The 26,799-nt window shown below is 38.0% G+C and overlaps 1 protein-coding gene across 7 annotated transcripts in view; it reads left to right on the top strand.

Moving 5' to 3' along the window:
• Positions 1-4,490: 4,490 nt before the first annotated feature.
• The window catches only part of sema4d (sema domain, immunoglobulin domain (Ig), transmembrane domain (TM) and short cytoplasmic domain, (semaphorin) 4D), a 42,341-nt gene continuing 20,032 nt past the window's right edge, over positions 4,491-26,799 (top strand). The window contains exons 1-3 of one of the 7 annotated variants that reach the window (XM_044096491.1): positions 4,491-4,710; positions 10,083-10,245; positions 12,606-12,719. In XM_044096491.1, coding sequence (XP_043952426.1) covers positions 12,682-12,719 — 38 coding nt within the window. In that variant the 5' untranslated portion in view covers positions 4,491-4,710; positions 10,083-10,245; positions 12,606-12,681. Of the gene's footprint in view, positions 4,711-9,485; positions 9,749-10,082; positions 10,246-12,605; positions 12,720-20,428; positions 20,487-26,799 lie in introns of those variants that run through there. The other 6 variants (XM_044096494.1, XM_044096496.1, XM_044096495.1 and 3 more) reach the window with 6 other exon arrangements.

The raw sequence follows: 26,799 nt of genomic DNA, 5'->3' as shown, positions 1-26,799 counted from the left end.
ACCAAACTTTTGGTCTGTACTGTAAAGTAACTGTACAAATTGGCATAATTTCTGCACGTCGTTTGAAGTCTTCAATGAATTGCATTTACTCTTTCTTACCGCTGGATGGTGGTGTTTTGTCACTCTTTGTTAGGAAACTATCTCCTAGAAATCTTTTTTTTTTTTTTGCAAGTTTTGTTAATTTCGTTCTAAAAATAGGTATAATAGATTATGTAATCCTCACATTCCTTCTATAAGGATATGTACTGTGCATCTATCTCTCTAAATTATACTTGTAAGAGTCATTATAAGAATTATCTGTTGAGAGTTTTTATTTAGACTTTTTGGGAATTTTAATGTGTGTTCTTTATTCCATGTATAAACAAACTTTTGATGAATTATTATAAATTGTATTTGGCATTTAGATAACCTATTAAAATGTGCTAAAATATTACCAGATATTACCAATTCCTAATGCATAGTTATGAATTGGTAACTATTCATAATAGTTACCAATTATGGTAACTTGTCTTGTCTTGTTTATTAGACAAGACAAACATGTTCAATTCATAAGTCAATATTTTATAATTCAAATGTAATCAAATTAAAACCCAGTCATCCCAATTCAGTCCCAGTTATTACAGTGCAGTGAAATTCAGTTTATGATGCTAAATAAAAAAGAGAAACATTTATCTATCCAGAAAATTCCATTTTCAAATGTTGAATTGAAGCTATATAAAGTTATGTAAAAATAAGTCACTAAAAAGAATTCAAGGGTTATTGAACTGGTGTAATATTAACAGCTGAACACAAATAAGTCAAAAACACTTTACTGTATAGTTTATTGCTTTATACTACAGCAAACAAAAAAGAATTTGCATAAAATAGACAAATCAGTATTCAAAACTTGCCTTTATCCAACAAAAAAATCAAACATAGGAAAAACATTTGAGAGCGAGGATCAAGACCAGGAAGTGCACGAGGCACCAGGTGTATACGCCTCTAATAATACTCTCCAAGTGCAAATTTGACAAAGCAAAAGTTTTAAGTTTTTAGTATTAATATTTCAAAATTTTATGTATAAAACATTAAATAATGAGTTTAATTTCTCTCAAAGTTGCTGCCCATTCAGTTCTGTGACAAATATGCTTTTCATCTTTTTAAAGTTGTACATTCTGAACATTGCTGGTAGTTTGTATTACATTTAAAAATGTATATAATTTATGCCTGCTGTTGTTACTTTAAGTTCAATATTAAGGATTTTATTTATTTTTTTTTACTTAAAACTGCAGTTCTAGTTTACAAAATTTCTTTAAGTAGTCAATAACAGTTCGACCTTTGACCCATGTGGTGTTAATCCTGCTCCATACCAGTTGACAAACATGCACGCTCCTCTTGACTGATCCCAGACCAGCACTGGTTCTCTTTCAGTGTTGTGAATAATTGTGGTCTGCCTTGCAGCCTGGATACACCCACTGGGGAATCTAAATATATCCAACTAGATGTCTCTGAAGAGCTCAGGCATGTAGATGATATACCTACACTAGAAATCCACACCTTACTGCATTACTTTCCAAATCCATTGTGCGCTTGAATGTTGCTGACACTCCCTAAATGCTCTTCCAAAGGTGAACTCATACAACATTCTTATCTGAACCAGCATTTAAAGGAGGTTTAACACTGTGTTATTGTTAAGTCATTGTGTCTTCTGCTGTTTGTAACCTGTAACAATTTAGAGAAAGAGCAACAGAAACTGAAGTGAAAACTGACAACAAAAAATTGCAAAGGGCAACAAACTGTCATATTGATATCTTTTAAAAACTGTTTAAGCAACAAATTATTGGATTACCACTGTTTTGCTAAGGTTTCAGAACAAATTCCCAAGTTTCCTGTTTTCCCTTCCCAGCACATGTCACAGGGTGAGTGAAGATAAAACCCAGCTGCTTTTCATATTCATTTCAGGCAGCACTTGCCATCCCCTTTTTAACTGCAGCTGGCCTTTAAGTCTCAGTTCTCAAATCATCAAGGGCTTTTCTGAAACTAAACAGTTTAAAAACTGCAGCTGTTGATGTCTGGCAGCATTAACACATTTAAGAGTACAGCCTATTTATTTGCTCTGTTCAAGTCCAGAAAAAAAGTTAACTCAGCTAAGACTAGACAGGTCGTACCGCAAACCCACAAAGCAGCCCCACACGTAGACTATGATACTGTTGTGTCCTCTACCAGCAGTAATCTGACTTTTACTCAAAGATGGTATTGTGTTGCACTCAGTGCTGTGGATAACCCCTCTTCACCCTCCTCTTTTGCCCTCCAGAACGAAACAAGAGTCAGTCTGTTTTTTGTTGGGGGTTTTTTTTTCCTCCATGTTTTGGCTCACTTGTCCTTTAGGAAAACGTTTTGTAACCTTTGACCCTGCACAGTGACCTTTTAAACTCAATCGCGCTACCTACAGAGTGCTTTGTAGACTGTTTAAGGTAAGTAATTATACATCAAGTCTGCAGCTGTGGCGCCCATGTAGAACAGCAGATATAATGCAAATTATAAGGAAGTGAATAGACAGCTTTAGAAAGCCCCACAGATCTAAATTTCCCGCTTCTCTAAAAAAGTATTTGTACTCCTTGATCTTTATCACTTTTGAACGTTAAAGCCACAAACTTTGTTTATTCTACTTATATTTCATGTGATCGTGCTGGTGAAGCAGAAGGAAAATGTTGCATGTTGTCGAAGATGCTTTCACAAGGAAAATAATAAAACGTGTGATATGCATTTGCATTCATCCCCCTTTACTCTGTCACCCTTAAATGAAATCTAATAAAACCAGTCAACAATGTTTAAACCAAGGGCAACACCAGACATGCTCAGCCAATCATCCTATAGTGAGAGTATGACACAATCGCAAACCTACCAAGTCCTACTGTCCATCTGTAGTGGCAGGCTGGACCATGAGAGCCATAACAAATCAACCAAAGTGCTACCTGGAGGAGCCACAGAGATCGACTCCACTCAAGAGAGAAGACACCAAACATTTTAGGCTTGTATGCAAAAAAGAAAAATTTTTAGAGGAATACGAAAATTCCACAATAATGTTTACTCTCCTTCATCAGCTCTCATGAGTAAATTGCTCTACACATAGACCACAATCCAAGTGATAGTGTTAAGACGTAAACATAAGATGACAAACGAAGTTGATATTTTGGTCATGTATTTACACAAAAAAGAGAAAATTTTGAGATAAGGCCTGATGTTACTAATGGATTAATCTCAATGTGTGCTGTTTAGCACATATTGCTCTTATTGCAGTACTGCATTTCATCTGAATAAAAGAAGACTGCCATTGTGGTTTCGTTCTAAAGCCAACGCTGATGTCAATATTGCCAATGATGTCGATAATTAAGGTAGCTTGGTCTATAACTGGTGAATTTATTTATTTGGCATTTTTAAACTGACTACATGCTACTCAGCTGAACTGAGCAAGTAGAGGTAGCATGCTTCTTACTTTGTACTTACTCTGTAGTACCAGAGAGCCGATGGCGTAGAAATTTCAGGTAATTCCATCCTATTCTCAGATCTGCTCTACATTTAATACAGCTAGTGAAGTGTGAGATAAATTCTACAGTATGGGCAATAATACTGGTTAGAACTTGCCTCTTGTACAGTTCAGTTGACTGAAGATTTACTTCTAATCCAGCAATTTTAAGTGTTTAAGCAAGAGGCAGCTGGACTTCTTTTTTGTCTCAGATGTTTCCAGTGTCATTCAAAAAGTTTCTTCACTTCAGAACTTGTGTAAGAAATCCTGGTTTCATAAATAATTGAGTAATCATTGGGTAATCACACAATTTGACCCCTTTTTCACCTCTCTCCATCCTGTTAGGTGTTTGCGTCATTACTTGTGAGATGTTTGCTAATGAGACTTACACGTGTCAGTTTCCCATTTCAAGGTGGGAATGGTTGTGAAACCACCGGAAGAGAAGAATAGAAGCTGCAGTCAAGATAATTCAAATAACCGGAAGACACATATTTTTTTATTTTTTATTTTTTTGCTTAGTTTTACAAAAATGGCATCTATCAAACCATCTTCTTTTTGTTTATTCTTTCAAACATTTAAAACAGTTATGTCCTGGGAGACTGGAAACATTACCATAGAGCTGGTCTAAGGACTTGTGTCCCATTGATAGTCCTTTAGGGGTTTGGTAGCTGCTGCTTGATTGACAGCATGTTCTGGTGTGACCTGCTTCTCTTGGGTCCAGGTCAGTTTGTACTCACCAGGTGCAATTGCTAGTATTAAGTGAATTGTTGATTCATTTAAGGTAAGATTTGTATTCCAGTAAATTACATTTATCAGCAGTAGGTCACTCGGAGTTGTTTTGGGTTGTTTTTAGAGATATTTTTCCACAGTTAAATGCAGCGTTTTCAATTCAAGTTAAACAATGTCGGTATTTTGTATGCACAAACCAGGGTAATGTTTAAGTGAAGTACATTTTTGTTTGTTTCCCAGCAGCAGCAGGCAGCAGCAGGCAGCAGCAGGCAGCAGCAGCGTCACACCGTCGCCTCCTGCTCCCTCCCCCCGGCCTGTTGATATCACAGCCCGGAGAGTTTTGAATTCAGTCTGTGGCCCCAGACGCTGCCGCCGCCATGCTGCTGAATTGAGAGACAGCGACGAACCAAAGTTTTATTTTTCCAAGCTGCTGCCGCATTTTGCCTTCGCCAATAAAAAAGGACGCCTTCCACGCAGTAAGTACCAGTTTCTTGCACCGTACCGAAGAAGCTTAAGTCTATGAAGGTGTAGTTTGGGAAAGTAGCACAGAGTTTTCTTTGAGAAATTGCTAATTTATCGCACTGCATCGTGCTGCCGCGGAGTTCTCAGCTGCACTTGTTGCGCTCTCGCCCGAACTTCCAACAGAGGCTCAAAGACAGAAAAAATAGCACTTTATTTATATTATGTTTCTTGTTTTGCGTAAACTATTACCACTAATTTCCCGTGATTAAAACAAAAAAACACATTAATATGTAACGAAAATAATATGTTAAGAGAGCGCTTTTTGTGGTCACTCCCCTTGAAACGCAAATAACGTCAGAATAAAACACCCATTTAAAGATTAAACATCTCCTCCACCTTTAAAATGCCACTCTGCCACCCAGAGGTCATTCAGGGGTTCGTACCCTTGGCATGCATAAATCAAGGGAGCTCTTTCATTGCAATAACAAAAGCCCATTTACTGACAGCGCTGAAGCCCAGCCACATAACCACAGTTTATTTGAAGGGCTAGGATGGCGTCTCATATACCATCACGTAAAGAAATGAAAAGGACACTGTTGTGTCTCAGTCTGTTTATTTCCAACTTTTAAATTGTATCTCAGGAAAACTGGACCGTATTTGTGGGTATAGCTGTAAACGTCTCTTATCTGGACTCTTATCTAGTCTGAGTAGTAATAGTTTATTGAGCTGCTTTCAGTCTCATCACTTTCTCTTTGTTTTGGTTGGTGTGTGACATACATATTCTGATGTCCTGATTCAAATTATGTTTGAATTATGTCTGATTCGGTTTTATTCCTTCTGGATGATAACCAGTAAAGAGAATTTTCTACATATCATTGTGGTTAAAGGCAGTTGGTGTAAATGCAGTAGAAATTCTGATTATCCTCATAAAATGTGCACTAGATATTTGTTTTCTTTGTTTTATGTCAAAATGGTGAATGTTATTAGGGATAGATGCATTTAAATGCAATTATTTATTTATTTATTTATTTAGATTCAAGTATTGTTTTTATTATAATGCTAGTTTTTAATTTAGTTTAACTTTTTCATGCCTTTATATTTTTCTGCAAAATGCCAACCTTAACAATCTTCATCAGACATTGGTATAGCTTTTAAGATTCAATTTTAGGAAATGAGTTTATCACAAGTCAGGATTTCATGATAAGGACAATAACTTTCTCACATTGGGCTAACTTGGCATGAATAATTTATTTACCCATAATAAATGGAATATTTGGAGAACAGTTTTATACCAGTCAAATGATCTTTGTCAGAAACATTGTGTGTGACAAAAATGCAATCTGGGGTGTCAAAAACTTTTTACCAGGCGACTATTTTATGACTTCGACTATTTAATTTGCAGATTTTTCATAACTTTTGCTTTCATACTCTCTCAAAAGCTAGTAAAATGTCTCAAACGGTTAAAAGCACCTCTCTAGAGCTTTAAAGCACCTCCTGTATAGTACAATACTGGTTTACTTTACATCTCATGACCGATTATGAACATTTGAACATGACAGATATGATAATTTCTCCCTTAAATACAGCGGTTGTTTCTTCTAAATCTTTGTTCCCCCATGTTTGTTGTTGGTGCCATTTACTGCCCCGCCTCGCTGTCATCTTCACTCATGGTTTCACCAGAATCCATCGGTGCTGACATGTCCCTCCCTTTTGAGCTCAATAACTAATTCTTCTGCCTCATTGGGCCTGATTCCACAGGTCCTCAGCTGGGTCACGTCAGACGTAGGGGCAGAAACCTGGATCTTGTCAATTTGACGGGCTGGCAGTTGAGCGAGCCAGAGTCGTGTCAGGCGGACCCTAAGGCGGGGAGTGGCGGGCGGGGGGGGGCGTTCGAAGAGCCAGCCAGAACAGGATATTGCGGTGTGATCATTCACCAGCAGCAGACAAATCATTAAACCCGGGGCTGCATGCCGATGAGCGGTTCAGGCGTTTCTATCTGTCACTTAAACTTCCCCCTCAGGCTAGAGTTTATGTTGTAAGCTTCTTGCTGTTTTGGCAGGTTTCAGATTTTCTGTTCTGATGATAGCCAGTTGTGTATGGATTTTGTTGGTAAAGCAGATTTTAATAATTTAGAATTGTAAACAACTCTTTTTTCTCTCTCTCTCTCTCTCTCAGACCGTTGCTTTCACATGTACAGAAAGTGCTCAGTGTAACTGAATTTGGCGTGGTTTTATCTGAACTGTCACTTGACCTGTTTTTTTTTTTTTTTTAATGGGTGGATTCATTACATATGAAAAATTTAATTTTAATGCATTTCTTCTCGACTTGTTTGAATACTGTTGGAAAAAAACTTATTATAGATCAGTGATTCTCAATTCCAGGCCTCAGGTCCCCCTGCTCTGCATGCTTTAGATGTGCCTCTATTCCAGAGCAGCTGATTCAAAGCATTGCATGACCATCAAGTGCTGCAGAAAACTGATAATCACCCAAATATTCAATCCAGGTGTGTGGCAGAAGGGAAACACCTAAAACATGCAGGTCAGGGGGGAGTGAGGACCGGAATTGAGAAACACTGGTATAGATAGAAGTATATTAAACCCATAAAATTCAAGTGTATGGAATTAACTCAGAACTGTCTGCATGGAATCACACACAGGGTGACCTATCTCAATAGCTCTCATTTAATCAGTAATCAATTTGAAATGAATACGGATTGCAGGCTGTCTCACTGAATGCCTTGTTTTAGATCTGAACTTTGTGCAAAAATTACTTCTTTGTTTTTTTGTGGGGGGGGGTTATGTGAGCATTTATTTGCTTGGATGCCTGCTTTAAGTCTCAGGCCAAGCTCTGGCTGTTTGTCAGATTTTCACTCTTTTTACAAACTGGGTGCATTAAAATCTGCCCTGACTGGAGAAGATCCAGCTCAAGTTGAGAGCACATACCACATTCAGCTTCCAAATGCAATTTGCCAATCTAAAAAGGCCTTTGGTGTAGAGATGTCATGGCTCTTTGCATGCCAGCTGTGAGAGATTTTTGGACCCCTAATGGGTTTGATGGCGAAGACTATTCATGCATGCCACATGCATTCCTTTTAGTTGTTTTCTAGTTGCAGGACTGGGTGAATTGCCTGTAAATCACCTGATCTTGATCTGCTGTTGTAGCCATTAGTTTAGAAGGTGCTGTCTGTGATGGAGATGCAGAGAATAGCTAATGGCAGATTTTTTTTTCTTCTCATAGATTACAGACTTTCAGGTTACAGACTATAACCTGAAAGATGAAAGAGCTCATATTCACAGTAATGTTTTTTTTTTAGATGTCAGGTTAAGGAAAAAAGGGGGAGAGTTCTATTGTCTTGTTCCTGGAGGCATCCAGGATCAAGACAATGTCAGCCAGTGCTGCTTTGAAGTGAAAAGTGCTAGATTTCAGACTTTTTGGGCAACCCCCCACCTCCATTTCAAAGCCACAGACCTCCCCTGCCACACCCATCCACTGTACCCCAGCACCCTCAGGCTGGAATAATCTTAAACTGGCAAAGACAGCAGCATCTGGCTGCATATCAGCTGCAGACATGTGGCATGTGAAGGCACTTTGAGTTAACTGGCAATATATAGCACATTCCAAAGATATCTCAGCAAAACTGCTTCACAATTTAGTGTGGGTTTTAAAAAAGAAGGTAAACGCTGGATTTTTAGCTTTGTTGGTCATTTGGAACTAAATATATATATATATATATATATATATATATATATATATATATATATATATATATATATATATATATATATATATATATATATATATATATATATATATATATATATATATAGTACAAACCAAAAGTTTGGACATACCTTCTTATGCAATTGGCATATCTATGCAATTGGCATAGTAATACTTGACAATGGTCTTAAAACAACACTGCTTTCATCTCAATTTATCATACAGGCTGTGCGTCATGCCGCAGTAAAAGTGAAGAGCATTCCTTAGCTTTCATTGACCCAAACCAGGGTGCAAATTGCTAGAAGATGCATGCAGTAATCAGATTACTGAAAACTCCAGGAAATCTGTGAACATTCCCAAGATGTTAGAATGCACAGCTTTAGAGTGATACTGCTGAGAGTGCAGTAAGCTCCCCGATCTGTTGCTGCAGGGCCGCTGACAGCTTACTTGGCTGTTTTGAAAAGGTTTCCAGTGTTGTGTTGCTGAGAGCAGAGAGCTGGAAGGGAATGGATGGGGAGGTGGGGAGCACAGTCTACATACAGTACATTCTGTTGTTATTGGAGCGCGTCGTTATCACAGCTAACCAGTGGAGGTGTTTTTCTGTTGGACTTTTCTGTTAAACGTTTGAAGATGATTTGCATAGGGGGAATGTTGGGGAAACACATTTCCAGTTTTCTTCTTTATTTTCCTGTTGATGCTGCTAGTTGAATTTGCACGTGAGGAAGATGGTATGTACATCACAAAATTGTTGCCTGGGGATGCAAAGAGTCTTTGCAGTTACCATTTTCATGTGTAGTAAAGGGTTGCAAAGGTTTAGCAAGCGAAAGCACAGCCTCAAGCTGCTGTCCCTTTTCACTGTGTTGTAGGAGAGACCAATATGTCCCCTCAACAATGGCCACACTCTCACAGACACGAGACCCTAACCTCAGCCCCCTCCCCCTCCTCCTTCTTGCCCCGGTACCCCAATTTCCCCCTCCCCCTCCTCGTCAATTGTGCGCCTTTCCAGAGGCGTGATCCGTGTGCCGTCGCTCTCCAATGCCGAGCAGTGACATGGGGATCGGAAAGCTTTTCTCGCTTCTGTCACACTCTCAGGTGGCACACGCTTAAATAAAATGCATCTGGAAAGCATATACTATCTCTCAGGCATAAGTAGCATCGTGGATTTATGACGCTGACGGCAGATCGAGATGAGGGAGTGTTAGGGGGAGAACCTGAGAGAAGATAACCGGTGACTAAAGGGAGAAGGTGCTCATATGTTTTGATTATGTTATTTTTTTGTGCAAGCTAGAGCTGTTTTTCCTCATTCTGCAAGATGTTTTCACTGACCAAATGGTAAGATCCAGCTCAAGCACATGCCTTGTTGACACGGTTGAACGTTATGACTGACGGCAGTGTTGACACCTTTTTTTTTCTTCTGCAGAATATGGATGGATGCCGTGGCTTTTAGATTTGCTTTGTGCAGTATGGGATGTGCGCAGCATGGTGCATGCTATTTTTATCCAAATCTCATATGAGAAGTGAATAATTTAGTGTTAGGTTGCAGGTTTTTGGAAGGCAGCGATGGGAAGTACACAGTGGTGTTTTTCAGAGGAAAGGTACAGAAAGTCAAAGCCCTGGTGATTTTTCTCTTTGTATACCTAATTTTTTTTAACATGCTTTGTTCTAGAGGAGGAAGTCCAGCTATCATCGTCCGTTCCACAAGTTGCTGCTGTCAACCTGGATACTGAGAGACTTGTTTGTGAGCGCAGGGAGCAGGTAGAGAAGCGTCCCATTTCTTTACATCAAAGAGCAAACGATAAGCATCTCACCGTCTCAGCCGCACGCATAGGGTAAACCACTTTTTCTACAGTGTTTGCAAGAGCTACGCTGAATCGTGTTGTTATATCAACATGATTAAATTTCATAAACATTAAGTTGTTGAATTTCTTGTTTATGCTACATGATTTTATCACGTTTTCATTTGAAACATGAAATTATCGTGTTAAAAGTATATGATATTCTTTTGTTATATGTAATAACCACCGAAGTCATTTTTTTTGAGTGTAGTTTATTCTTTTACCACATTAAGGTTTTTGCAGCTTCACATGTGCTGCATTCAGTATTCAGTTTTTCTTGCATGCAGCATTAAATTTTTCCAGCATAAAAACAAGGCATGCTTTTATTGATAATTTTAATAATAAAATTGCTGTTGCAATTGTCAGTTAAAAAAAATCTACATCTCGTTAACCTATATTTGTTGTATTAGTTTATTCTTTTGTGCTTTGAGATACTTATGATTCTTGCATCTTTCCTTATTAATTACATTTCCGTTGGTGCTGAATTGGCAGAGGAAATTACCTCTACATTGATTGCTGTAATTACTTGGCGATCCACAGCTAATGCTTGACAGTCCTGAAGATGGATGTGCTAATGAGCAAAAAAAGAGAAGAATCATTGACAAATGCTTTTAAGCTGTACGTTTTAGTCAAGTAGGTAGGAATTGTGAGAGTGAAATGCATACCCTGAAGACAAATACTGGCTGCTGCTGCTGCTTGACCCGTCTGGCTTTGGGTGGGGTCGAGACCCTGCTTTCACTTGTCTGATCACCTCGTCTTATCTGGGCTTGGTTGTGAATTGCTATTTAAAATTTATCAGCTTAAGTCCCTAAATCCTGGACTGGCTGGTCAGTCTGTCAACACATTGCATCGTCTAATCTATTAAATCTATGTGCTACTGCTGTAAGCTTTTAAAGGCAGATAAAATAAGGAGCTAATAGCAGGTTTGGAGTTTGTACATATTCCAGTTAGGCAGGGTAAGATCAGTCAGTTAAATATAATAGAAAACAATATAAATTCCTTCATATAAGGGAATTTCTATTCAGTAAAATAGAGGTTATTGACTAGTGGCAATTGATGCTAGACCATGGTTAAACTCTCAGAATCCTGTAAAGCAGTCCACATTTGTAGCTATAGGCTGCACAAAGTCTTCTTGCTAGCCGGTGGATTTCTTGGTGTGCTCTGTTTGTGGAAGCTAGCTGGCTGGTGGGCTGCTCCAGTAACTATGGTGACGGTGTCCCCAGTAAGCCTCGGAGCAACCCCCGGCTTTGCACGTCTGATTTGTGAAAGAAGTGATGCATGTCTGCAAAGTAGAGACTCGGACAGTGACCTTTTCCTTTTGTTTTCTTTCTCATACTGTCGTCTCCACACTCTGCCCCCCCCTCACATGCACATGCACACACACATAGTTAAACAATCCTCCAGCTACTGAAAGTAAAATAACCTAAGTTTGGGAGGGGAGTCAGTGCATTAGCAGATTCCTTTAAGAACATTCAGTGAATCTGTCACTGAACATTGTGATTAAATTAACCATTTTCCAGATCCTCTTCATTCTTTCCCATCATATGACAAAAATATAAGCTTCGTATGGGAACTAAGGGGAATTGGAGACCATCCAGCTGCCCATATGTATTATTTTCATGCACAATATGAATGCATTGAACTTGAAATATGATACCCTACCAAATATTGCATCATTAATATTGCGATCTAAATTGTGATTCAGTATGTTGCAGCCCTAACAACTGCGAAATCCTCCTTGTTATTGAGCAGAGATAAAAATAATCTCCTATTGTTATGTCGTTAAACAAGTCATAATTTACATTAGCATTGAGGAGATTCCCACATGTGAACAATTAAATACAAGATTCGATGCCATACAATTGGAGAGAGTGATGCAGTTCTGCATTGAAGCAAAGGCATAAGGCATCAACAGTTATTAATCTTTCTGCAGAGGGCAAACATGTAGATTACCAATCCAGTACAGGAACAATGTTTTTTTTTGTTTTTTTTTTTTGAAAAATCAAATTTTTTGAATTATTTTTCTTGTTTCTTGAACTAAAAATAAGTATTTTTTTGCTTCATGGATTTTTTTCGTTCTGCACATAGATGCCTTTTAGTTGGATCATATTATTTAAAGTATCGGGCTGACTCAGCATTGGCCAACATTCATTTTTAGATAACTCAAAAAGAAAACTGAAGAAGGAAAAATCTTGAGTAGATTATCCCTACTCATAACTCAGGATCAAATTTTGTGAATCATGAATTACGAGACGAGTTTTCATCTCTTTATTGGGTGTTTGATGGTATAGACATTTAATTTTATTTGTATGTAATATTTCATAGTGTAATCTAAACGTTTGTCTGTTTTACAGATCTAGGTTGCTGCGTCGGTGCTGCGCCTCATTCACCTGTTTCCAACTGTGTGAAGAAAAGTGCAAGGAAGATTTAATGAATCAGTATTCGCTAGCCGACGCTATGACCGACAAGTAAGTTTGTCTCTTCCATGATGTTTTTGAGATTCATACCTGTTTTTCTTTTTTGTTTTAACTGGATGCTTGTTTGAATATAAAGGACGAAGAGGATGCAGTCTGTGGTTGCTCTTCTCATTGTTTCCCCATGTTGAATGTGAAGCAGGGTTCGCTTTGCACAGAGAGAAGTGTGTTGTTGTGGTGGGGGGCTGGTATAAAGACAGTCTTGTGTTGCCCCTGAAGACATATGACATTTGCATCAGGGCTGATTTGCATTCCTGTTCACTGTGTTGGTATGTTGCTGCTACGTTTAGCTGCTCTTTATTTTCCTGACAAAATAACACAGCTACTGGGTTTTGAAGCTTTTTCATCCCAACTCTTCCTCCTAAAACGTCTTTGTATTCTCTCTTTTTGTGGCTCACCTCTTTATCTATGTTCTTTTGGATCAAATCTCTTTCTGCTCTCTGTCTCCTTTTTTTTTTGTTTCTTTTGTAAGCCCTGCCTCTTTGTATCTCAGTCCAGTGTTCCTGACTTTGGCCTGTAGACCAAGAAGAACTGAAGTGCAGTAAGTAAAAATAATCTGACGTCAGCATTCATAATAAGCGGAATAAGTGGTGGAGGCCGGTCAGCTGAAAGGGGTGAATCCAAGCAAAACAAAGACTTTTGCTTTTCCCAGTTTCAGTATTTGCAGAAGGTTTATGTCATGACTACATATTGCTTTATGTGAAAATAGTTAAGAAGTCAGTATTTGAGTGCACTTACCCACCGTCCATCATCTACCCACTTATTGCTAATGCACCTGTTCACCCCTTTGAGAGCGGAAGGATAAAAAGGGAGGTGGGTTGGTTAGTCAGCTTTTCTATGGAATAAGCCTCGGGGTGCCTTCTTTTCATCCAATTATGTCAGCAAAAGATAGACCACATCTCTTTGAGCAGAAGAATGCAACATCTCCCCAGAAGGGGATTAATCCTGAAAATTAAAAAAAAAAAACTATGCCTCTTAAGCTATTCTTTTCATGTATTCATACTCAGGAATATTTATTAATTCCTTCATTCATTCTAACACAGCACAACAAAGAAAACGATCTTTGCAGAGAGTGTAATTTTAAAACCAGATGCATAAAATTGATGCAATTATGGGATCTGTGATGCTTTTTAAGTAAGAGATGACAATGTTGACAACTTTCTTTGCTGGATCAAAAGTATCCAAGCAACCAAAAGATGGTGCCTCTTGTGGAGGGGGTGTTGTTATTGTGTGCTAGAAGGATTGTTTGAGTGAGTAGAATGATAAATGTTGTGCTAAAAGGAAGCAAGGGGAAAAGTTGAAGAACGCTGCCCCCCAACAGCGCCTGAGAACAAAGCCCCCCTCAACGTGGGACTACTCAGGATTTGTACAAAGGCAGAAGAAGATTGCTACTTATTTTCTCTTCAACACACACTCGCATGACCCTCAGCCTTTCTTTCTCCCTCTGCCTCAGTCATCAGCAAACATTTACACTTTGTGGGATATCAGTGGATGTTCCATGAGAAATGTCAATTCCACTTGGTATTCCCAGATTCAAGCTAACACGTGGACGTGTCTAACAAGTGGAATAGTGAGTCTAATGTTTTTTTTTTTATCTCATTTGACTCCTACAGACTTTCCATGGGAGGATAAAGCGGGAAATGTAGAAAATATGCAATTACATCGAAACTGGGGGTAATTTAAATTAGCTGTATCCAATCCAAACAAATATTTTGTTTGGCCATATGAAGGCATCCATCACACATTTGCAAGTTAAACAACAATAGATCAAATCAAATATAGATGCCCAAAACTATTGAAAGTGCATCTATAGTGTATGTAGGGGCCGTGGTCCTAATTTTCTTTAATTATGAGCCGTTTTAAGGAACAAGATCTATTTTCAGTTATTTCTTTGCATTTTTCCTGGTTATTATTATTATTATTATTATTATATTCCACATTTTGTTTATTCCCAGAAATTCCTTTTGAAACTTTCCAAAGTTCATAGAATTGTGAAGTTCTGCTAAAAAAAACACAATTACTGTAATAGAGGGTACTTCAAAACTGATCATGACAAAATTGCTATTTTACAATATGATTAAATTCTTTATGTTTACTTTGTTTCCAAACACACACACACACACATATATATATATTTAATTAATTATTTTTTTTTCATATTTGAAACTTATATTTAAGAAGTTGGTCATTCTTCCTCTGATAATGTTCTCTTGCATCAGTGGAAATACACATTAAACTCTGGCCTCCTGCTGTGCCTGGATGCGATGAGGAGGCAGGTTTCTAAAGCCAGATGTTCTCCACAGAGCCTGCAGATGAGCATTCCTGATGTTTAATCTCAAGCCCTAAATAATCTTGTTAAAGACACAGTCAGGTGTGTCCACTCATCCTAAATTTGGATTACCTGGAATTAACTTATTTGTCCTTTTGTTGTTGTTGTTTTTAAACAAGATTTACACGTAGGATTATAGACGTATTTAATTTTAGAAGATTAATTACTAAACCAGGCTCTTGAAGATTAAAACTGCATTGTTAATATTATTTCCAATTTATCTCAGGAGAGCAATCATAGAATTAAAGTTATAATGAATAAAATTCAATGCTACTGTGGAATGAAATAATTATTCACACTGTTATTACTTTTATTAACCAGTTTATTCATTCAATTAGTGTACTTTTACTATATGTGTCTTACTTATTAAAGTTAAGGTGCCTTTCTGCTCAGAGCTGAATCTTCCTCTTACAGGAAGACGCTGACATGAAACGGAAATCACAAAGTGCAGGTTTTTGTAAATCAGCTGAAGGTGTCAGAGCTTGTTCCGTTGTGCCACCTAGGCGTCTAAAGATGTGTATAAAACCGGATGTTCTGTATGATGTATGGAGAGAGTTTCTCTGACAGCGTCTGGCTACACACATCCTCTCCCCTGCGCAGGTTTTTCTCTAATAAAGCTGTGTTTTTGTTCTGCTTTTAAATCCTGGTCATAGCACAATTTTTCGGGGTTCACACTACTTAAATCTAAAAACTATGCAGTCATGTTTGTTCTTATATATCTTTAAAACTTTTTCACAGAGGAGAATTCTTTGTCTTCCTGTCTGTTTATATATTTTTTGTCTTTGTGTGCTGGGAGATTTTTGTATCAAAGCTTGTTTGTTTTTTATCTTCTGCTCTTTGAGTCTCACTTCCCTCGTCCACCTGTGCTGGTGTTTACTGACGGCCTTGTCAGAGACTTGGGATGTTTATAGTTCCACAGCAAGGAAGGCTGCTCAGGGTGTGTGTTTCTCTGAGAGGGCTAAAATAACAAACTGTCATAGAGATATGGGAGCACTTCCCAGCTGCCTACTCTGTTTTAATATGTCTGCTTTGCCTTTCTGTATCCGTGAAGGTCCTCTGTGTGTGAGTTCACATCGGTCTCAGTACAACGTAACCCTTTTAGAGCTTTTTAGAGGTGCAAACCTCTAAAAAGTTCCGTTTTTCTTGTGAACCCATTGTTTTCCATCTACTTTAAAAATCCTCAAATAACTGAAATCGTGTTTTGCAGTGAAGTGTTTAGTTTGCACTTCCAATCTGTTTGGGTGCTGAAGTGCAACCGTAGCCATCGCTGTTCTGGTTTGAGAAGTTTTCAAAAGACCTTCTTTTCCCGGCTGTCATTCATCTCCACTCATCAATTAAAAACTATAGACTTGTGACATCTCCATTTCCTCTGTGTCACCCCTGTGGACCGCCGTGTCACCAAGGGCGGTGTTTGCAGGGCGCTCCTCGTCTCACACTTGTTGCCCCTCCACAGCACATCCTGAATTGAGACATATGAAGGCGTGGTGTCATTAGGATTCGTGACTGCATTGTAAAAACTTTAGATCAGCTGTCACACGGTTTTGTGGGAGCCAGGGAAATCTAGTTCAAAGTGCTTCCTGAAGATGTCGAGGGGGATGCACTCTTTGACCTGAGGCTCATCAATCTTATGCATCTGTCAGCTTCTCCTACTGCTCTGTAGATGCTGTCTGGAGATGTTGTGTGATGATTGCATATATTATATATTTGTGCTTGTTGTAAACATGTTTCTGTTGGTGCTTGCATGATTTTGTGAACGTAGGGTGAGTTAACATAGATAACTGGTAAAGTCATATTGATGTTGGATTCCACTGAGATAGTTTTGAAGTTTCTATATTGATAAGATTCTTATAAAAATGATTGGAAATAAAACTAGTCTAAAAGGAGAAAGTTTTATTTTTCCTGTTTCATGTGTCCAATTGAAGTTTCCAACTGGATTGTCAAATCTGATTTTTTTAAAGTTGACTAAAAACTCATCATCTCTGAGTTTGAAATCAGATTTAGCAACATTGCTGAAAGTTTTAGCAGCTGCAATAATAAATTTTTATTTGAGCATGTGTTCCTTTCTTTCAAATACTATGTTCTACAGTGTTTTTATCAATTTTATAGATTGACAAATTTCTACATGACCCACTGGCACAGGTTATTCTCATTGTCTGTTCTTTGTTGATCTTCCATACAAACCGGTGTCATTCCCAGCTTTAAGTTCAACCATCCATTGGAAGTGCAGTGCAACATATGTTATCATTTTTGTTTGAACTCTATATTGAACTGCAATCAGCCATGGCCAATGTTTCCTACTTAATTAAACATAGGAAATTACTCTTTGTAAACGGTTTTGAACTGTAAACCTGGGGAGCACTTCCAAGTATTTATAGATGGGGTCAGTAAAAATGCCAGTGTTGGCAGCAGTTTTTTCTGATTTATCCCTGCTTAACATAATCTGATTATTCTTTTATGCACCAAAGTAGGGAAACTGGCTAATACAGATGATTCTGCATATTTGGGTTGATTTAGCTGACCTGATTTCAGTTGTGAACCTGTCGGCTCTTGTGACACGTTTTGGTTGGGTTTGAATTGTCTTGGTAATCATAATACAAGATCTCGCTGCAGGTTGATAATAAATTGATTCTGTACATATAGTCTTGGTGGAAAAAGTGCAGGCATTATTTTTTATGGAGGACTGTGGGGAATAAAAGCTGAACTGCTGTAAAATTTGTTTCCAGCTTTAGTGTAGGGGTTTTTATTTTGCTCAGGGAAGCAGTCTAAATGAACAGACTGGAGACTGTTCTGAATAGAGGCCCAGCCATCTGTCACAATAACAAGAGGATTTCTGAGGGCAAAAAAAAAAAAAATCTTGTTTCCATGCACACAAGTGTTAGTACTCTCTAACTGACTGCAAATTCCTCTGGAATCATTCAGTCCTTTAAATTTCACTAGTGATACACAATACTTTGAAAAACCCATTGCAATCAGTTATTGCTTCGTTGGCTTCAGATTGGTCACTTGTTTCCATGTTAGATCAGCATCTTCTGAGAACTTTTATGACTGGATCTGCAAGATTTTTTGGGAGTAATTATTTGATATTACTTAAAAGTATTGTCCAAATCAATAAGTGAAATAAATACGAATTTGGCTGGAATATCAGCCTCAAAATTGAGGCGAGATGTCCCTTTGAGAGGACATTGCAGCCGCTTTTCACTTTGTTGTTGCTGCATGCCCCATCCCTTCTCTCTCTACTTCTCATTCTCTACTTCCTCTTCTGAGAGGGGAGATGTGCTTCCCGCTCTCCGTCTAATGGGTGAATTGAGTTTCCTAAATCTGCTGGTATTTACCCTGTCCAGAACTGAGGTGAACTCTATTTAAGCTGGTGTCGAGAAAGACTCGTCTAGTTTCTGAGGACCTCCACTCAGATCCCCCACCCTTCTTCTCCATGTGAATTAGCCAGACTGAGCAGCCTGCAGCTAACTAGTTTCACAGAGCACACCTGTTAACGGTCACTCTTTCTCTATATTACAACTTGCACTTGTTACTGAACCAGGTTGGCTTTAGTGGCGGGTGAGTCCAAAGGATGTTGTTTTACAAATAAAAGCAACCTATAAAATATTTTCACCATTTCCTCCCCAGAATCAAACAGCATAGCTATTTTACAACCATCAAGGAATTTTGAGGTGACTCATTAATTGAATGTCCACAACATTTTTTAGATTTTCTTTATGCTAAATATTTTATTAGTAAGTAATTGCAAGGTTCAGTACAGCTTAATTCAGTAGCAGAAATAATCAAATAAGTAAAATCAATCATCTAGTCTATCTTTCCCTAATGCTGACACTGAGAACTAAAAGGGGAACCTTTGAGAGAGACGGATGGAGTATGGCGTTTCGAACCCCAGAACTGGCCTGAGGATGAAGAAGGTGTTGCAGCAGGAAGAGGAGGTTGGTCGACGAAGGCAGGGATCTCTGTAGGTCTAATGAGCTCTCGTCTCTGCATGGACGGTGAGGTCACACAGGACTTGGGTGCTGGCAGGAAGAGTACTGATTTAGAGCGACAGGTTTTTGGTCTTAGGGTGACTTCCTCATGTGTGCAACATTCCTCAGCTTCTTGTCTTGCGGCGGGTTTTATCCACCCTTTTGGTGAGTTTGCATTGGCTAGCACTGTTGCTGTGCTTGTTTCATTGGCTGACTGCTTGGATAGATGATCTTATATCCATCGTTGACTTAGACATTAAGTCCTGATGTCTGTTCTAATGACCCAAGGTTGCTCAACGGTCCTCCTACGTCCATTGCCTGCACAACCTTTTCTTTGATTGTTGTTATTCAACAATCTGTTTCCAAGTAAGACATTGGTCATCCCCTTTTTCCCCTAACCTTTCACCTACCATCTACCTCCAACACAACATCAGTGATCTTTAATTTGCATTTACACGTTTTACACCATTTCAAGTTCAATGTCAAAATCACATTTATAACTTCTTTAGCTTCTCTGATTTAGCATTCATTTATAATTTTATGATAACCATAACTTATTAGTTACCCTTATTATAATCTTAATCTTATTATAATCTTTATTATAATCTTATAATCTCTGTGAGTTATTACAGATGTTTTCTGAAAAGAAACCAAGAATAATCCATCGTTCTAATTATTTGATACCAAAATTACAGTTATTTATTTTACTTTGGGTATTAATCCAATTACTCAAAATGTTTAGGTTTCATTCTTTAAAACTTTCATGCTTTGAAATAAGGAATAGTCTCACCTGTTTTTATAAATCTGCAAGCTGGAAACTTACTTCCTCTTTTTTTCCTGGAAACCTGCTCTAGCTGTTTCATGACTTTCTCTGTCTCACTATGATTTCTTAGGATTAGATAGAAAAAAGAAGTAGAATTAAAGCAAAGTTTGCAGGAGACAAAAACCTCACACAACCAGATTGATTTTATTGAAGTTTAAGTTTACCGTTGGATCTAGATGTCACTGTGATCAATTTTAAAGGTAACTTTATTTATTGTTACTGTGAAACTAAAATTTCCAGGACAACTTATTTTAGAAATACTGTTTTGAATCTAAAACCAATAATGAATTAAATTAAATTTCCTTGTATGTTTGTTTTTTTTTTTTTTAATTTTATAGTGTGAAAATGTAAACTTTCATCAACAAGGAATGATGCTTTTCCATTATCTAAAGCACTTGTGTGAACTTAAGTAGACCTGAAATATGTCAACAACTTAATGAAGCATCACCTGATGTTGGGTTAACTAACTGTTTTAACTCTGTTCTGACAAACTAACCACACACCTCTAACCTTCTTCCCCTTTTAGGCACAGTGACACATCACACGTCTGTCTTGTCTGATCTGTGTGTCTTCTCGCCCTCCCTAGCCTGAGGATATTATAATTCTCTCCAGAGGAAGAGCGACGCATCTTTTAGGAGCCACAGGTCAGAAACTCTACTCCTCTACCTCCTCTCTTCCTCGCTCACTCCATGTTTGCTGTGCAGACCGATACTGAGCTGCAAGCTTTAAAATGAGTGTTGCCTGCTCAGCCAACCAACACTTGTGCCTGCCTTGACGTTTTGCTTGTTCTCTTTTATTCTTAACTTTTCCTGCATGACCACACCTGGGCAACCTAGCTGGGATTTTTTTTTGTGCTTTGTGCTTTTCCACCAATAATTCCTGAAGCTACTTGCTTTTGATATTTTCTCCACTTTAACTTGATGATTCCTTTATTTGCTCAAAGATTTTTTTTTCTGTGTACCTGATGGTGTTTTTAATGAAAGGCTTTCTTGGCTGCCTTGCACTGGTGTTTTGGACTGCAAACTTTGCTCTTTAGCTCTGCTTTTATTTTCCTGAGTGACTGCTCTACACAGCAATTATTCATAGTTTAGCAACTGTAACTCTAGAGCTCTAAGGCTTTTCTCCAAATGCCAAAGTGCAGTGAGAAAAAATTGTTAATATATTTATTATGTAGGCTTAAGAGCATATTTATAAAATTACTGCATGTCCTTTCTTCACCCTCAAGGTAACTTTTCATTAAGTAACCCGATTATTGGACACAGTATAGATAAAAATTGAAAACATGAAAAACAACACGCCGTGGGTGTGGTTTTACGCTTTCAAAGAAACAAGTCAGCAGGAGGTTAGAGTCAGTTTTCATTTCATTGTGTTAAACAATCAATACAGGATGTTGCTCAGCTCCATTTGATCATGAGAGGAAACTTTAAACACATGTTGGATGTTTTTCTGTTGTAGAACAATTGAAGGTGTAACAGGATGCATGTTTCATCCAAAGGCATCAGTCTGCACTTCTGTTGGCTTTTAAACTGCACACTGAAATGTAAAACAATCAATCATTTAAGAGCCTTAAAAGGTTTTTGTGAAGATGGGAAACCTTTTTATGATGCAACGTAGCTTCTGGAGAGCACAAAATGCAAAAAAACAGACAATCTTGTTTTTAAAAACATAAAACTTAGATTCATTTCATAAAAATGCAGTTTATAAATAATGCTGCTACTACTAAATAAATAATGTATAGCCTAGAGAAAAAATATTTTGATGACAAAAAACAAACCTGTCTATAAAAGTTACAAAGAGAAGCTTGACTAACTCTCCTGGAATACATGCAGTTATATAACTGTGAAAATATTCTGAGAATGAACTCTTTTTCCTCCACAACTTTTTTTTCCTCTGGTGTTTCCCTCGGCATTTCCTTGTGGTGTCTGCTTAAGGTGCTTTTTTTTTTTTTTTTTTTTTTCTTGTGCAACTCACTTTTCCCTGCATTAGTTTAAGCTTAACCCAGTTTTATGGTAAATGAAACAAAACTGCATAGACTCAAGTTACAATGAACTCAGTGGTAAAATGTAATCAGTTTTGCTTTTTTTTTTTATTGCAAATAAATATTTTTCTTAAGTGTGGCAGCAGCTCACTGGAAATTCTTTTTAGTATTTTATTTTTATTGTTCAGGGTTTTTTTAAAGCTTGACATGAGGAATTTCATTTGTTTCTAACAACTGTGTACTTGGGACTTAAAATGAGGTTGATTGAAGCCGTGGCGTCCCTCATTAGGTAACTGTAGATCTGATGTTGGAGACTTCATGTGACTCGCATCCAGCATGTTTGTAAATCTACTGCGCTTTGCGTAGAACCTGCAAAAGAATTTATGCTTAGTGTTGACCAACCAGCTATTTTTGCCTGACTATTTATCAATACAGTAATTGCTGCCTGTTTTTGACTGCACAACTTTGAAAATTGTATTTTAGGATGCACATATTATTTGGTGGATTAAATGAGCCTGAGGTTTTTCCTCAGCTTGTTTGCCACGTCTTAAAATGATCAAAGTAAAAGAGCTGTGAAGGTGCGTGTCTGTGGGCGGCTGGCCTCAGCTCTGCCTGCATCTGTGCTTAGCCACAGTTCTGGTTTTGCTCTCGGCAGCAAAGAAGCTATCCATGTTGGAGAGACGTGTCGAAAGCAGAGAAGACAGCACACCACAGTAGCCATTAAAGTATTCCAATCAGAACAGATTTAAGTTTATGAAGCAGGAGAACAAATTGGAGATTTTACCCCTAAAAAAATGGAAACGCAACAAATCAATTCTTGAAAGAAAATATGACATGTATCGTCCTTCCTTAAGGGCATAGCAGAAAATTATTTGTGAAAACTTCATTGTGCCTATTTCTTATCCATCCAGAATAGCCTTTTAGAAATTACACTGATAAGGGATGTTTTTTCTTGTCTATTTTCTGAAGTTAATGAAAGACTGGTTAGTAAAGGAGAAATGTTCACAAATTTCCCCTTGTCATCTTATTTTATTTTTTTGCTAAATATCTATGAAAATAGGCATGTCTGCATTAGCTAGCTAAAAGTTGATACTTCACCTACTTCCCTAGGAAATGAATGATCCAGCTATTAAGGAATGAATTGTTAATCTTTCTTTGTAACAGTAAACTGTACTCACTGTGTTGTGCAGGACAAGAATGCTTGACCCAAATCTGTTGGCCAGATCACGAGAAACCGCCATGATAGGTGTTCAAAGTTTTAGGCTTTGTATTGTTTATCCCTTCGTGGTGTGAAGAAAAGGAACGGGGAAATTAGCGTGTTATGTGCTTGATTGCCAAGTTCAGGAGGACACGCTGTTAGAGTTGAAGCAGCCTGTGGGTGATGGGTGAGTTTTCACACAGCCAACTAAAGGAGGTTTGTGTCTCTGCCGGCCAAAATTACCACCATGAAATCAGCGCCTGGAGGAGAGAAAGGAGTCCTGTTGAAAAGCAGAAAGGGTAGGGGAGAAATATAGCAGGCTTGAAGGAATTGCTACGGATTCATTAAAGGCTCCTAGACTGGTGGGAAAACATTGTGACTGTCATACGAAGACCAATTGTATTTATTTAGTACTAAGCCAAAAGCAAAAAAAGAGGATTGCTTAAAAAATTAACAAAGATGTCCAACATGTGATATTAAATTTCAAATCCAGATATAAAGCAGTTTCAAAAAGTATTCACAGCTTTTGAACAGCAGTGTCATGCTGTAGGGATGCGTTTCTTCAGAAGCTCAAAGGAACACTGGCTAAGGGTTTCACAGTTTTACAGCTTTTCTTCTAGGATCGTCCTGAGATGGTTCAGCGTCCAGCAGCACCTAAACCCATAAAATACATCCAGAGCTACTATGAGAATAGAAGATTTGTTAGAATAGCGTAGTTAAAGATCAAAATTTGTTGCAAGACTAAACAAAAAAGAAAAAAAAAAGAAAAGCATCTGCACTTCAATTTGAGTTATTTTGCAATGAAGACTGGGCAGGAATATCAATCTAGATTTTAAATCTCATAGATAACATCTGTGTTAGCAAATGTGGAAAAAGTACAAGAGAGATGCCAGGTGCTGTATGCTGCTTTGTGGAAGATGAAGTCACCTGCAGATGGCCGCTGCTATTTAATGTGTCTTCTGTTGCCTGGATTAGGACCACAAGACCTTCAGCTGGACTCTCACAGCTTCTGAAAATAGTCTGACATTACATGCATTCAGTCCAGCATTGCAGTATCCTTAAAGAAAAGGAGTAAATTAAAAGAGAGTGGTGACAACCATGCATCCCCTGATTTTAATTTTCGGTTGCAAAAACCCAAATGTGTCGCATTTGAGCTTCACTATATCAACAATGCATTTTTCTGCAACTTTGTAACTAAAATCTATAACCTTAAAACACCAGTCTGCCCATTAATACATGGATGTTGCCAAAACAATAAAATACAGCCAGATGTCTTCAGGAAAGGCTTTACCCTCATGTCTTTGTGTGTGGTATCAAATTACAGAAAAACAATTTTCATATTTCAGAAGTTGCTTCTTCTAGGGTATTTCCTAAACCTGTCTCTGCAGATGTTTGTAGTAAAATTTCCCCACTTTTTTCCTCCTTTAATTAAAAGAGAGGGAGCCTGGTGATTATGTTTTTATACTGGACTACAGAGCCGCATTCAGTGCTTTGACGGGGAACACCACACAGTAATCTTCTAGTTAGCTAACTTCACTTGCCTTCATGTTTATAGGGAAGTTTTTCAGATCCTCCAGAGCCATGTGACTCAGTGCAAGGGTGTGTTGTTTTTAAAAAGCTCACCATCGGCAGACTAAATATACCCTTTACTGGAGCTGACCCTTTATTTGCCTTTGCTGTGGCCACTTAAGGTCGACATGCTTGCTCAGCAGGGGCCTTATGACTAGTAATTATATAGGAGGGTTTCCATTTTCTATACCCTGTACACATCCTTTTTCCTCAGTTTAGCCATCTGGACTGTCATTGATGCTTTACCTAGAGTTTAGGTTTTACCTACTGTATCTCCTTCTAAATGCAAAACGTTTCCCAACTGTTTTGCATTGTATAGGAAGCCTAAAAGTATGATGGATTGCATTAGTAAACGTTAGAGTTGAACTTTTTGTCTCATCTGTCATCCTGCAAAATGACCATGGATAAAGTGCAATGATTTTCTGGACCATATGTTGTGGTTATTCTGACCATTGCCCAGCTGTTTTGTGCACTTTGCACAGTTGAGTGAACTTGGTGCGGCTTAATCTGCATATCTCACCTGCAAGTACATATCCGTCTGCAGAATTACTAACCATAGTTGAATAATTTCTATAATTTAATAAGATGTATTGTGTACCAGAATTTAATTGCAAGTCATTGAAAGCACCATTACTGATGAAGATGGTACTAATTGACTGATTAATGACTCTAAAATTATTACTTTCTCCTTTTGACTTGACTTTCAGCATTTGGTAAGTCAAATGCTGAAAAAAAAAAGTTTTTATTTTTATTTTTATTTAATGCATTACAACTAAAAGATATATCAAACTATATCAGATCATAAAAGTTTCCTTTTTAAGGTTTACTAAACCCATTTAGATGACACAACAAACTTATGGACGAAGGTACTTGGTAAGATGAGACCACAATTGAACATTTTGTTCCACTGGCCAGCAAGTGGCAGAAATTAGCACTGCACATCACTGTGAACTCAGTAACCCACTGGTGTTGGTGGTTAAAGCACCATGCTGTGAGCATGTGTTTTGAAGTCAATGGCAAGATAGGTGGAGCTAAATACAAGACTATTCTGGACAAAAGCCACTGCGAAGTTTCAAAGAACTGATGAGTTGGTAGGATGTTCATTTTCCAGAACAATTATCTTAATTATTTAGCTGCTGCTACAATGGATGGCTTAGTTAACTTGCTTGTTAACTTGTTAAAATGGCCCAGTCAAAATCCAGACCTAAAGCTAACTGAAGATTTAGGGCAAGATTTATAAATTGTTCATAGAGACTTCGGTTCCACTTACTTGAGCAATTTTGCATAAGTAGAATAGAAAAAATACATAGTTTCTATTTGTTGCAAACTGGTGAAACTATAACTGCTGCAAAAAGAGACTTCTATTAAGTGTTTACATGCTGATCACAAATGCATACTATATATGGTCTGAAGGTTTGTTAGCTGCAGTTTTGAAACTGTGGCAAGTTGTACATTCCTGGCTGTGTATGCCAAAAAGGATTCAGCTTGACAAGAAGTGGAACCCAAAACCTCCTTAGCACCTGGCAGTATTTTAGAACGGGATCTCTGCCCCAGTCAAATCTCATAAGAGGAATCTGATGCCCACAGTTGGCATCATCTCATGCACATATAAGCAAGCTCGGATCTCTGCCACATCTGTAGCCAAACTCCATTAATCTGTAAATGGCACTGGAACAGACATCTGTCCCCATCAGATTTCATCCTCTTTGATCCCTGTATTTCATTTCAAGTGAAGGATCCCTTACTCACTCATTCTGTAGTACAGGCGTGCCTCCAACATTGCTCTAGTTTGGAAAAAACTTCAAAGAACAAGTGTAAAAACACCACATTATAATATAATATTATTGAACATCCAGTCTCTTTCATCGCAATACTTAATATAAAGAAAGAAAAGTAAGGGGAATATGATTATCACAGTTGATATAGTAATCACAACGTGATGTAAAAACAAACACCATACAACCTTTCCAACATTGAAGAAATGGAAAGTCAACAGCACCAGGGATTTGTTTTAATTTTGAGTTCTTCTCCCATAAAAACTTCCAACCATGTTCAGAATTAAAGTAGCATTTTGCCTGAGAGGTAACAAGAGTAGTTCAGTTGCCTTGTACTTAAGCACTCCGGATTGTCGGCCTGTATCATTTCCACAGCTGGGTGAGAACTGTACAGATGTCTGCCTACGCCGGTCAGTCATTTTCAAAAATAAAGTCTG

This window comes from Gambusia affinis, linkage group LG17 (assembly GCF_019740435.1).
Source record: "Gambusia affinis linkage group LG17, SWU_Gaff_1.0, whole genome shotgun sequence".
Lineage (NCBI taxonomy): Eukaryota > Metazoa > Chordata > Actinopteri > Cyprinodontiformes > Poeciliidae > Gambusia > Gambusia affinis.
This window is presented reverse-complemented; position numbering and strand designations above follow the sequence as displayed.